Here is a 14002-nt window from a genome sequence, read left to right on the forward strand (position 1 = left end):
CATCTGTAGTTGGATAAAATGAGGATCCAAATGATTGGGGGTAATATGCTGACACTGTTAACCTTTTAGAGAATACTATAAATCACTATGCAGCAGCATATGTCTAAATGCTACTGCTGTTGCTGTTCAGGACACATCCCTTGTTTTAAAAAATCAACCCCAAGATCTGAATTATTCTACTATTAAGGTTAAAATCAGCCACTGCCATTTTCTAGAGTGCAATCTATCGCATAAATATATACCTAAAATGATAATTTCTCAAAAAAATGAAACTGATTGATATATAATGGGATCTTATCAATTATTATTGGATTATGATACTGGATTTCTACCGAAAAAGACCCATTTCCTTGCTATTGATGTTTTCAATGCAGCTTTTAACTCTTTGTTTCTCAAGCTGTAAATGATGGGGTTCAAACTTGGGGTCACTACTGTGTAGAGTAGGGCAAGAAATCTGTTGTCGTCCTGAGAATTTGCCGAGTTGGGCTGTATGTAGGCAGCAATGATTGTTCCATAGTACAGGAGAACAACAGTGAGATGTGAGGAACAAATGGAAAATGCTTTGTGCCTATTCATGGCCACTGGCATTGTAAGAATAGAGGAGATGATGAGGAGGTAGGTAAAGAGGATGAACAAAAGGGGGACCAAGACAAATACCACAGTTAGTATGGCATTAGCCACTTCATTTTTGTAAGTATCGATGGAAGTCAATCTGAGAACAGGCATGATATCACAGAAGAAATGGCTGATTTTGTTTGACCCACAGAAGGGAAGGGTGAAGATTGAAATAGATTGTCCCAAACTCACAAAAGCACCAATGGCCCATGAGATGGCAGCTAGATTAGCACATTTCTTGTCGTTCATGATATATAGGTATTGTAAGGGCTGACAAATTGCAACATAGCGGTCATATGCCATAGCGCAAAGAAGACAACACTCAGTGACACTAAAAAGAAGGAAGAAGCATATTTGACACCCACAGCCCCAAAAGGATATGGTCTGGTTCTTTGATAACAAAGTTACTAACATCTTCGGGCTGATGGTGGAGGTGTAGCCAATTTCCAAGAAAGACAAGTTCCACAGGAAGAAGTACATTGGGGTGTGAAGGGTGGGACTGGCAATGGTGAGGATCAAAACCAGGCTGTTGCCCATCAAAGTCATGAGGTAGAATATTAGAACCAAACCAAACACAAGTTCTTCCATAGACTTGAAATCTGAGAAGCCGAGTAGGAGAAATTCAGTCATGCAGGACTGGTTGTCTTTTTCCATGGTATCATCCAGATGGAAGCCTGAAAAGAAAAAAAAAGGAACATTAAGGGGCTGCCACAAAGAAGAGGGAATTTATTTGTGATTATATTAGCTGAGTGAATCACACAACCACTCTAGGATCTTTTCTCAGAACTCCATAGTTCTTAGACTCTCAATTTGGTCCTTCACATGTGTATGTATGTGTGTATATTTTTTTATTGGTTGCCCTGCCATATAATAATTTTTGTTACTCTTTCATGGATTCTATAAATAATGAAAATTCAATAACAATTAAAAACATTTTTACACATTTCCTTTGAAATACAACCCTTAAACTTCGGAAACTTTGCATTCATAGTCCAGTTAGGAAATAAAAAGTATTACTGGTTACAAGCATCAAACTAAAAACTGGGAGATCGGGAATTCTAGTCCAGCTCAAGACACAAAGGCAGCTGGGTGACCATTGGCCAATCATTTTCTCTCAGTCATAGGAAAGAGACAAGCGTAAAACACTTCTGGAAAAAAACTTGAAAAAAAAACCATTTCTCCAGGCAATCTCTGGGAATCAGACAGAATTGAAAGGAAGAAAAAAAGGGTACGGGAAAGATTGGAGATTGGGGAAAATTACTTAAATCAAAGGAGGCGTAATTTCCCATTATATGTAATTGTGTTCCCTTACATACCACCAATGATCAGCTATTCCTGTTACATGTTGAAAGGCCTTTTCCATTGAGACACAGCGTCTAAATTTACATGTTTGAAAGACTTAATGGTTAAAGCATAAGTGAAAAGCTGACAATAAAATTATCTTAATATTCCACTGAACATCCTCTGAAAATAAAAATATCTTCTCATGAAGTTGCAAAAAATCTTGTAAAGAAAACTGAAGAGATTTGTCCAGGAAGTGTCTGGGAATCAGATAGGATTGAACATAAGGAGGAAAAAAATAAAGGAAGGATTGGAAATTGGAAAAAAAAAGTGGCTTAGATCAAAATTAATTTCCCATTAGCTGCACCTAGTTTCCATTGTATATTGTCAATGATCAGCCATCCCTTTAACATATCAAATTATCTTCTCCATCTAGACAGGCCAACAAAACATACAATTTTAGGCATGTTGGGTCCCAGGATCAGAAGTCTTAAATGTTAAAGCATCACTGAAATTCTGACAATAAAACTCTCTTAACGTTTCACTGAATATCCTTTGAAAATAAAACTTCATAAAGTTACATAAAATGAAGAACCAAGTTATAAAGTATGATCTTACTTTGTCAAACCTTTTCTGATTATTTTTTAGAGAGATGGGATATTTCTTCTTAAGGAAAGCCTGAAATTGTGTAATATTCGCTGGCAATGTAACAATCTGAATATTCCTCTACCATAGAGGAATCTTCATATATGCTTTCCTCTGGAAAATAAATGGTTGATATTATGGAGGCTGTTTATATAAACCCACCTCAAAGATGCTAAGGAGCCACTGGATCCTAGAGGATTCAAATCTCAAGGGAGACTGGAGGCCTAAGTTCTCTAATAAGGTCTCACGACAGAAGCCCAAGGACTCATTCTGGGGATTTGGTAAAAGAATACTAGAGGAGAACTTGAACCAGAAGGAAGATTTTCTTGCTCTTCCTGAAAGCCTTGAAAATGTTTGTTTTTCTTTCATCCCCAGGGACAGGATCTGAGTAGATCCTCATATGGGCATTTTGAATTATATTGCATGGAGCCTCAATCTTTTTAATTGCTGTTGCTTTAAGTTTTTATACTGCGTTAGCTATTCATTTGTTTAGGTAAGATGGGTAGCTATGTGCATTTGTCAAATAAAAGAATGAATAGCAATAGCAGACTTCTGCACCACTTCACGGGGCTTTTACAACCCCCTCTAAGCAGTTTACAGAGTCAGCATATTGCCCCCAACAATCCGGGTTGTCATATTACCAACCTTGGAAGGATGGAAGGCTAAATCAACCTTGAGCCAGTGAGACTCGAACTGCTGAACTGCTAGTAGACAGCAGTCAGCAGAATTAGCCTACAATGCTGCATTGTAGGCTGCGCCACCAGGGTTTCTAAATGAAATGTTATAAAAATTAGCTAATCATTTTCTTGTTCACAAGACAAATATATTATGAACTGTACAAGGATCTCAACCAGTGAGTGACAAAGGCAAATAGTTAGCTCTTCTAATGTAAAAATGGCCATATGTTATTCTTGCCTAAAGCTTCTCCCATTTTCAATAAATCTCTTTTTGTTTGAAACGCTGGAGAATCTCATGAGAGAATTTCTTTTTTCTGGCTGTTACAACTCTGCTTCCTGGGGACTATGACAGGAACTGAACTCTTCCTCCTGGCCATCATCATCTATGATCTCCATGTGGCTTTATGCAACCCTTTGTGATACACGCTTATTGTGAAAGACTAAGGGAAACCACAGTTGCACTGATATGGAATATTTTCATGGACATCTCTGTCATTTAGGCTGCTTAATACTCTGTAATCTTTTGAAATTCTTTTCATATTGTGTGACATCATGCGGACCCCTCTGATTTTCATATCAGAAGGATAAGGAAGCTGTTTACGGTGGGATTATACACATAGCATACACTCTATAAACAATATACAAAGAAAATATTGCTTTCGGTGGAGTCTCAAAGGTGCTTTTTTAAAGAGGCCATTTATGTCAAAATTAAACAGCCGTCTCTCAACAGAGGGAGACCGATACAACATCATCTATCTCCAATCTGCATCCCAGTCTTTTCAACAGTTCCAAGAAGGCCCCACACTCATTTGCACCACATAGGTGACCTTGATGTCATAGATAAACCTCCAGGTGACCTTAACAACCTGTTAAAAGAATGCAAATATACAGCAGGTTTTTGTTGGGCATTTTACCAGATAAGTATAAAAAGTAGAATACATATTTGATCCTACATGTATTAACTGCAGTTAGAATTGTATTTGCACAACACTGGAAGTGTGAAGAGATCCCTACAGAATGAAAATATGATTTAAATTTGCAGAAATGGATAGACTAACACTTACAATTAAGGAAAAGGAAGAAACATAATACTTTTTGACATGGGACTTATTTTATCAATAGCTAGTTAATAAAAACAGAAGTTAGAAACATGTTGAGATTAGATAAGGACTAATGATACAAATGAGTTTTGTTAAAATGGACAAGCAATAGTATAATAATGATTACTGTTATAATTACAGAACTAATACCAATGTTATTAATATTGCTGTAAACATTATTATTATTTCCTAAAAAAAATATTTATCCAGACAACACACTGTTGAACTAAAAATGGAACTTTTATGTTATAAAATAAAATAAAAATTATATTAAAAAAGAAATTGTACTATTAATTTTAATTTATATTCAAAGCTTAACTCTTTTTCTACATGCTGTAAACATAAATATCATAATATGTTGCTATTATATATCTTTTTGCAATTTACTCAAATTCTTGTATTGTAGTGCACTAATATGCATTTAATTTGAGGAAAACCTGATGAGACATTTCTTCTTCCACACACAGGATGCCAGAAATTAGAGGGAATAATTATACAGAAAAGATCAGTGGGAATATTGGAGACGGTTTGCCCAATAATTTGGCATTAAATTGGGAGAAAGCTATGAGTGGGTTGGGGAGGAGGACATAAGAGTGTGTGGGTGTGTGAGTGAGTGTGGGTGTGCACAATATACATGCAAATATTTGTAAATATACATACTGAAAACAAATTGTCACATTCATAATGTTTATTCCTATGTTTTAGTTACATCTACTTCCTATCTGATTGTTGTGTTGATGCAATATCAATAATAAAGGAGATTTATAAACATATTTGGTTTAAGTCATATAACACTTGTGGGAATCCTTACAGCGTCAGTTTCTACTTGATTTTGGCATCACTGTTCCAAGAAAATAACCAGACAATCCTTTTTCTTGCATTCAATCATAATAATAAATTTAGCTTTCCTTTCAAGAGCCATGGTGGCACCGTGGTTAGAATGCAGTATTGCAGGCTAACTCTGCCCACTGCCAGGAGTTTGATCTCAACAGGCTCAAAGTTCCATCTGTAGGTAGATAAAATGAGGATCCAAATGACTAGGGGTAATATGCTGACTTTGTAAACCTTTTAGAGAATGCTGTAAAGCGCTATGCAGCAGCATATGTCTAAATGGTACTGCTATTGCTATTCAGGACTCTCCCCTTGTTAAAAAAAATCAACCCCAAGATCTGAATCATTCTACTATTAAGGCTAAAATCAGCCACTGCCATTTTCTAGAGTGCAATCTATCGCATAAATATGTACCTAAGATGATGATTTCTCAAAAAAATGAAACTGATTGATATATAATGGGATGTTACCAATTATTATTGGATTATGATACTGGATTTCTACTGAAAAAGACCCATTTCCTTGCTATTGATGTTTTCAATGCAGCTTTTAACTCTTTGTTTCTCAAGCTGTAAATGATGGGGTTCAAACTTGGGGTGACTACTGTGTAGAGTAAGGCAAGAAACCTGTTGTTGTCCTGAGAATTTGCCGAGTTGGGCTGTATGTAGGCAGCAATTATTGTTCCATAGTACAGGAGAACAACAGTGAGATGTGAGGAGCAAGTGGAAAATGCTTTGTGCCTGTTCGTGGCCACTGGCATTGTGAGAATAGAGGAGATGATGAGGATGTAGGTAAAGAGGATGAACAAAAGGGGGATCAAGACAAATACCACAGTTAGTATGGCATTAGCCACTTCATTTTTGTAAGTATCGATGGAAGTCAATCTGAGAACAGGCATGATATCACAGAAGAAATGGCTGATTTTGTTTGACCCACAGAAGGGAAGGGTGAAGATTGAAATAGATTGCCCCAAACTCACAAAAGCACCAATGGCCCATGAGATGACAGCTAGATTAGCACATTTCTTGTCGTTCATGATATACGGGTATTGTAAGGGCTGACAAATTGCAACATAGCGATCATATGCCATAGCGCAAAGAAGACAACACTCAGTGACAATAAAGAGAACGAAGAAGCATATTTGACACCCACATCCCCAAAAGGATATGGTCTGGTTCTTTGATAACAAAGTTACTAGCATCTTCGGGCTGATGGTGGAGGTGTAGCCAATTTCCAAGAAAGACAAGTTCCACAGGAAGAAGTACATTGGGGTGTGAAGGCTGGGACTGGCAATGGTGAGGATCAAAACCAGGCTGTTGCCCATCAAAGTCATGAGGTAGAATATTAGAACCAAACCAAACACAAGTTCTTCCACAGACTTGAAATCTGAGAAGCCAAGTAGGAGAAATTCAGTCAAGCAGGACTGGTTGTCTTTTTCCATGGTATTATCCAGATGGAAGCCTGAAAACAAAACAAAAAAGGAACATTAAGGGGCTGCCACAAAGAAGAGGGAATTTATTTGTGATTATATTAGCTGAGTGAATCATACAACCACTCTAGCATCTTTTCTTTGAACTCCATAGTTCTTAGACTCTCAATTTGGTCCTCAAGTGTGTATGTATGTGTGTATTTTTTATTGGTTGCCCTGCCATGTAATAATTTTTCTTACTCTTCAGGGATTCTATAAATAATGAAAATTCAATAACAATTAAAAACATTTTTACACATTTCCTTTGAAATACATCCCTTAAACTTCGGAAACTTTGCATTCATAGTCCAGTTAGGAAATAAAAAGTATTTGTGGTTAAAAGCATCAAACTAGAAACTGGGAGATAGGGAATTCTAGTCCAGCCCAAAGAGCAAAGGCAGCTGGGTGACCATTGGCCAATCATTTTCTCTCAGTCTTAGGAAAGAGAGAAATGTAAAACACTTCTGTAAAAAAACTTTGCAAAAAAACCCCATTTGTCCAGACAATCTCTGGGAATCAGTCAGAATTGAAAGGAAGAAAAAAATGATAAGGGAAAGATTGGAGAAAAGTTACTTAAATCAAAGGAAGCTTAATTTCCCATTATATGTAATTTGGTTCCCTTACATACCACAAATGATCAGCTGTTACATGTTGAATGGCCTTTTCCATTGAGACACAGCATGTAAATTTACATGTTTGAAAGACTTCATGGTTAAAGCATAAGTGAAAAGCTGACAATAAAATTATCTTAATATTCCACCGAACATCCTCTGAAAATAAAAATATCTTCTCATGAAATTGCAAAAATCTTGCAAAGAAAATTGAACAGATTTGTCCAGGAAGTGTCTGGAAATCAGATAGGATTAAACATAAGGAGGAAAAAAATAAAGGAAGGATTGGAGATTGCGAGGGAAAGTGACTTAGATCAAAGGAAAATTAATTCTTAATGTTAAAGCATCATTGAAATGCTGACAATAAAACTCTCTTAACGTTTCACTGAATATCCTTTGAAAATAAAACTTCATAAAGTTACATAAAATGAAGAACCAAGTTATAAAGTATGATCTTACTTTGTCAAACCTTTTCTGATCATTTTTTAGAGAGAGGGGATATTTCTTCTTAAGGAAAGCGTGAAATTGAGTAATATTCGCTGGCAATGTAACAATCTGAATATTCCTCTACCATAGAAGAACCTTCATATATTCTTTCCTCTGGAAAACAAATGGTTGATATTATGGAGGCCGTTTATATAAACCCACTTCAAAGATGTTAAGGAGCCACTGGATCCTAGAGGATTCAAATCTCCAGGGAGCCTGGAGACCTAAGTTCTCTAATAAGGTCTCATGACAGAAGCCCTGGAGATTTGGTAAAAGAATACTAGAGGACAACTTGAACCAGAAGGAAGATTTTCTTGCTCTTCAGGAAAGCCTTGAAAATTTTTGTTCTTCCTTCATCCTCAGGAACAGGATCTTAGATCCTCATATGGCAGGGAGCCCCAATCTTTTTAATTGCTGTTGCTTTTAGTTTTTATACTGTGTTAGCTATTCATTTATTTGGGTAAGATGGGTAGCTATGTGCATTTGGCAAACAAAAGAATGAATAGCAATAGCAGACTTCTGCACCACTTCACGGGGCTTTTACAACCCCCTCTAAGCAGTTTACAGAGTCAGCATATTGCCCCCAACAATCCGGGTTGTCATATTACCAACCTTGGAAGGATGGAAGGCTGAATCAACCTTGAGCCAGTGAGACGCGAACTGCTGAACTGCTAGTAGCCAGCAGTCAGCAGAATTACCCTACAATGCTGCATTGTAGGCTGCGCCACCACGGTTTCTAAATGAAATGTTATAAAAATTAGCTAATCATTTTCTTGTTCACAAGACAAAAATATTATGAACTGTACAAGGATCTCAACCAGTGAGTGACAAAGGCAAATAGTTAGCTCTTCTAATTTAAATATGGCCATCCGTTACTCTTGCCTAAAGTTTCTCCCATTTTCAATAAATCTCTTTTTATTAGAAATGCTGGAGAATCTCATGAGAGAATGTGGTTCTATTTCTTTTTCTGGCTGTTACAACTCTGCTTCCCGGGACTTATGACAGGAACTGAACTCTTCCTCCTGGCCATCATCATCTATTATCTCCATGTGGCTTTATGCAACCCTTTGTGATACACGCTTACTGTGAAAGACTAAGGGAAACCACAGTTGCACTGATATGGAATATTTTCATGGACATCTGTGTCATTTAGGCTGCTTAATACTCTGTAATCTTTTGAAATTATTTTCATATTATGTGACATCATGCGAACCCCTCTGATTTTCATATCAGAAGGATAAGGAAGTTGTTTACGGTGGATTATACACATAGCATACACTCTATTTACAATGTACAAAGAAAATATTGCTTTCGGTGGTGGTGCTTTTTTAAAGAGGCTATCTATGTCAAAATTAAACAGCCATCTCTCAACAGAGGGAGACCGATACAACATCATCTATCTCCAATCTACATCCCAGTCTTTTCAACAGTTCCAAGAAGGCCCCACACTAATTTGCACCACACAGGTGACCTTGATGTCATAGATAAATTTCCAGGTGACCTTAACGACCTGTTAAAAGAATGCAAATATCCAGCTGGTTCTGGTTGGGCATTTTACCAGATAAGTATAATAAGGAGAATACATATTTGATCCTACATGTATTAACTGCAGTTAGAATTGTATTTGCAAAACACTGGAAGAGTGAAGAAATCCCTAAAGAATGAAAATGTGATTTAAATTTGCAGAAATGGATAGACTAACACTTACAATTAAGGAAAAGGAAGAAACAGAATACTTTTTGACATGGGACTTATTTTATCAATAGCTAGTTAATAAAAACAGAAGTTAGAAACATGTTGAGATTAGATAAGGACTAATGATACAAGGGAGTTTTGTTAAAATGGACAAGCAATAGTATAATAATGATTACTATTATAATTACAGAACTAATACCAAGGTTATGGTTATTGTTGTAAACATTAGTATTATTTCCTAAAAAAATATTTATCCAGACAACATACCGTTGAACTAAAAATGGAACTTTTATGTTATAAAATGAAATAAAAATTATATTAAAAAGAAATTGTACTGTTAATTTTAATTTATATTCAAAGCTTAACTCTTTTTCTCAATGCTGTAAACGTTACTACAATTTAAGTTTCCTACTTGCTAAAACAAGAGCATCTGTATATAAATTGTCCATTGAAAATTTGAATAAATAGACAAATAAATAATGGCTTTATGGTTTAGAATAAATATGGTATTATTTCTCCTCTCGTTGCTGTGCAGTTAAATAAATTTAACCCCAAGATTCTTATAATTAAAAATAGATATAATGTGGTTATTTATTTTCTGCTCAGTTGTTCTCCTACTAAACAAATAGCTCAGAGAAGGTGAGAATGAGGCACAAGGTTTATTTTATTTTATTCATTGGTACGATTATTTTATTAAATACATAAATATCATAACATGTTGCTATTATATATCTTTTTGCAATTTACTCAAATTCTTGTATTGTAGTGCACTAATATGCATTTAATTTGAGGAAAACCTGATGAGACATTTCTTCTTCCACACACAGGATGCCAGAAATTAGAGGGAATAATTATACAGAAAAGATCAGTGGGAATATTGGAGACGGTTTGCCCAATAATTTGGCATTAAATTGGGAGGAAGCTAGGAGTGGGTTGGGGAGGAGGACATAAGAGTGTGTGGGTGTGTGAGTGGGTGTGCACAATATACATGCAAATATTTGTAAATATACATATTGAAAACAAATTGTCACATTCATGATAATGTTTATTCCTATGTTTTAGTTACATCTACTTCCTATCTGATTGTTGTGTTGATGCAATAATAATAATAAAAGAGATTTATAAACATATTTGGTTTAAGTCATATAACACTTGTGGGAATCCTTACAGCGTCAGTTTCTACTTGATTTTGGCATCACTGTTCCAAGAAAATAACCAGACAATCCTTTTTCTTGCATTCAATCATAATAATAAATTTAGCTTTCCTTTCAAGAGCCATGGTGGCACGGTTGTTAGAATGCAGTATTGCAGGCTAACTCTGCCCACTGCCAGGAGTTCGATCTCAACAGGCTCAAAGTTCCATCTGTAGGTGGATAAAATGAGGATCCAAATGACTGGGGTTAATATGCTGACTTTGTAAACCTTTTAGAGAATGCTGTAAAGTACTATGCAGCAGCATATGTCTAAATGGTACTGCTATTGCTATTCAGGACTCTCCCCTTGTTTAAAAAAATCAACCCCAGGATCTGAATCATTCTACTATTAAGGCTAAAATCAGCCACTGCCATTTTCTAGAGTTCAATCTATCACATAAATGTGTAGCTAAGATGATGATTTCTCAAAAAAATGAAACTGACTGATATATAATGGGATCGTATCAATTATTATTGGATTATGATACTGGATTTCTACCGAAAAAGACCCATTTCCTTGCTATTGATGTTTTCAATGCAGCTTTTAACTCTTTGTTTCTTAAGCTGTAAATGATGGGGTTCAAACTTGGGGTAACTACTGTGTAGAGTAAGGCAAGAAATCTGTTGTTGTCCTGAGAATTTGCCGAGTTGGGCTGTATGTAGGCAGCAGTGATTGTTCCAAAGTACAGAAGAACAACAGTGAGATGTGAGGAACAAGTGGAAAATGCTTTGTGCCTGTTCGTGGCCACTGGCATTGTGAGAATAGAGGAGATGATGAGGATGTAGGTAAAGAGGATGAACAAAAGGGGGACCAAGGCAAATACCACAGTTAGTATGGCATTGGCCACTTCATTTTTGTAAGTATCGATGGAAGTCAATCTGAGAACAGGCGTGATATCACAGAAGAAATGGCTGATTTTGTTTGACCCACAGAAGGGAAGGGTGAAGATTGAAATAGATTGCCCTAAGCCCCCAAAAGCACCAAGGGCCCATGAGATGGCAGCTAGGTTAGCACATTTCTTGTCATTCATGATATATGGGTATTGCAAAGGCTGACAAATTGCAACATAGCGGTCATATGCCATAGCACAAAGAAGACAACACTCAGTAACACTAAAGAGAAGGAAGAAGCATATTTGACATCCACAGCCCCAAAAGGATATGGTCTGGTTTTCTGATAAAACATTTACTAGCATCTTCGGGCTGATGGTGGAGGTGTAGCCAATTTCCAAGAAAGACAAGTTCCACAGGAAGAAGTACATTGGGGTGTGAAGGCTGGGACTGGCAATGGTGAGGATCAAAACAAGGCTGTTGCCCATCAAAGTCATGAGGTAGAATATTAGAACCAAACCAAACACAAGTTCTTCCATAGACTTGAAATCTGAGAAGCCGAGCAGGAGAAATTCAGTCATGCAGGACTGGTTGTCTTTTTCCATGGTATCATCAAGATGGAAGCCTGAAAACAAAAATTTAACATTAAGGGGCTGCCACAAAGAAGAGGGATTCAACATATTCTCCAAAGCATCTGAGGGGAGGACAAGAAGCAATGGGTGGAAACTAATCAAGGAGAGAATCAACTACTTGCCTCCAGAAGTTGTGAATGCTCCAACACTGGACGTTTTTAAGAAGATGTTGGATATCCCTTTGTCTGAAATGGTGTAGGATTTCCTGCCTAACCAGAGGATTGGACAAGAAGACCTTCAAGCTCCCTTCCAACTCCGTTGTTGTACTCTGTTCTATTCTAAATAAGGAATTAAACAATTCTTCTGAAGAATTAATAATAGTCATATAGCCTTCTGAAACTATATATTTTTCAATTGGAATTACTCAGAATTAGTAATTTGGATTAAATCCTTGGAAATAGGAAAGAAAGGCTGCAATTTTAATTTAGTGACTGGTTAATTTATTTGTGATTATATTAGCTGAGTGAATCACACAACCATTCTAGGATCTTTTCTCAGAACTCTGTACTTTTCGGACTCTCAATTTGGTCTCTCAAGTGTGTATGTATGTGTGCATTTTTTTATTGGTTGCCCTGCCATAATAATTTTTCTTACTATTTCAGGGAAACTATAAATAATGAAAATTCAATAACAATTACAAACATTTTTGCACATTTCCTTTGAAATACATCCCTTCAACTTCGGAAACTTTGCATTCATAGTCCAGTTAGGAAATAAAAAGTATTAGTGGTTAAAAGCATCAAACTAGAAACTGGGAGATCAGGAATTCTAGTCCAGCCCAAGGAGCAAAGGCAGCTGGGTGACCATTGGCCAATCATTTTCTCTCAGTCTTAGGAAAGAGAGAAATGGAAAACACTTCTGTAAAAAAACTTTGAAAAAAAAACCCATTTGTCCAGGCAATCTCTGGGAATCAGACAGAATTGAAAGGAAGAAAAAAATGATAAGGGAAAGATTAGAGATTGGAGAAAAGTTACTTAAATCAAAGGAGGCTTAATTTCCCATTATATGTAATTTGGTTCCCTTACATACCACCAATGATCAGCTATTCCTGGCCTTTTCCATTGAGACACAGCATGTAAATTTACATGTTTGAAAGACTTCATGGTTAAAGCATAAGTGAAAAGCTTACAATAAAATTATCTTAATATTCCACTGAACATCCTCTGAAAATAAAAATTTCTTCTCATGAAGTTGCAAAAATCTTGCAAAGAAAATTGAAGAGATTTGTCCAGGAAGTGTCTGGAAATCAGATAGGATTGAACATAAGGAGGAAAAAAATAAAGGAAGGATTAGAGATTGCGGGGGAAAGTGGCTTAGATCAAAGGAAAATTAATTCTTAATGTTAAAGCATCACTTAAATGCTGACAATAAAACTCTCTTAATGTTTCACTGAATATCCTTTGAAAATAAAACTTCATAAAGTTACATAAAATGAAGAACCAAGTTATAAAGTATGATCTTACTTTGTCAAACCTTTTCTGATTATTTTTTAGAGAGATTGGATATTTCGTCTTAAGGAAAGCGTGAAATTGAGTAATATTCGCTGGCAATGTAACAATCTGAATATTCCTCTACCATAGAAGAACCTTCATATATTCTTTCCTCTGGAAAACAAATGGTTGATATTATGGAGGCCGTTTATATAAACCCACTTCAAAGATGTTAAGGAGTCACTGGATCCTAGAGGATTCAAATCTCCAGGGAGACTGGAGACCTAAGTTCTCTAATAAGGTCTCATGACAGAAGCCCTGGAGATTTGGTAAAAGAATACTAGAGGACAACTTGAACCAGAAGGAAGATTTTCTTGCTCTTCAGGAAAGCCTTGAAAATTTTTGTTCTTCCTTCATCCTCAGGAACAGGATCTTAGATCCTCATATGGCAGGGAGCCTCAATCTTTTTAATTGCTGTTGCTTTTAGTTTTTATACTGCGTTAGCTA

At 36.2% G+C, this 14002-nt stretch overlaps 3 protein-coding genes across 3 annotated transcripts; all 3 read right to left on the reverse strand.

Moving 5' to 3' along the window:
• Window positions 1–312: 312 nt before the first annotated feature.
• Window positions 313–1269, reverse strand: LOC309401332 (olfactory receptor 10A4-like; the record flags this gene model as incomplete). The annotated part of the gene is made up of 1 exon (XM_081970399.1): window positions 313–1269. One exon carries the CDS (start codon window positions 1267–1269, stop codon window positions 313–315), a length of 957 nt encoding a protein of 318 aa, XP_081826525.1.
• A 4364-nt stretch (window positions 1270–5633) lies between these two features.
• On the reverse strand, window positions 5634–6590 carry LOC309401333 (olfactory receptor 10A4-like; the record flags this gene model as incomplete). The annotated part of the gene is made up of 1 exon (XM_081970400.1): window positions 5634–6590. One exon carries the CDS (start codon window positions 6588–6590, stop codon window positions 5634–5636), a length of 957 nt encoding a protein of 318 aa, XP_081826526.1.
• Window positions 6591–11081: 4491 nt separating this feature from the next.
• On the reverse strand, window positions 11082–12038 carry LOC309401334 (olfactory receptor 10AG1-like; the record flags this gene model as incomplete). Its single annotated transcript, XM_081970401.1, has 1 exon — window positions 11082–12038. One exon carries the CDS (start codon window positions 12036–12038, stop codon window positions 11082–11084), a length of 957 nt encoding a protein of 318 aa, XP_081826527.1.
• Between the last annotated feature and the right edge of the window lie 1964 nt (window positions 12039–14002).

This window comes from Natrix helvetica (assembly GCF_964273705.1).
Source record: "Natrix helvetica genome assembly, chromosome: Z".
In the NCBI taxonomy this organism is placed as follows: domain Eukaryota; kingdom Metazoa; phylum Chordata; class Lepidosauria; order Squamata; family Natricidae; genus Natrix; species Natrix helvetica.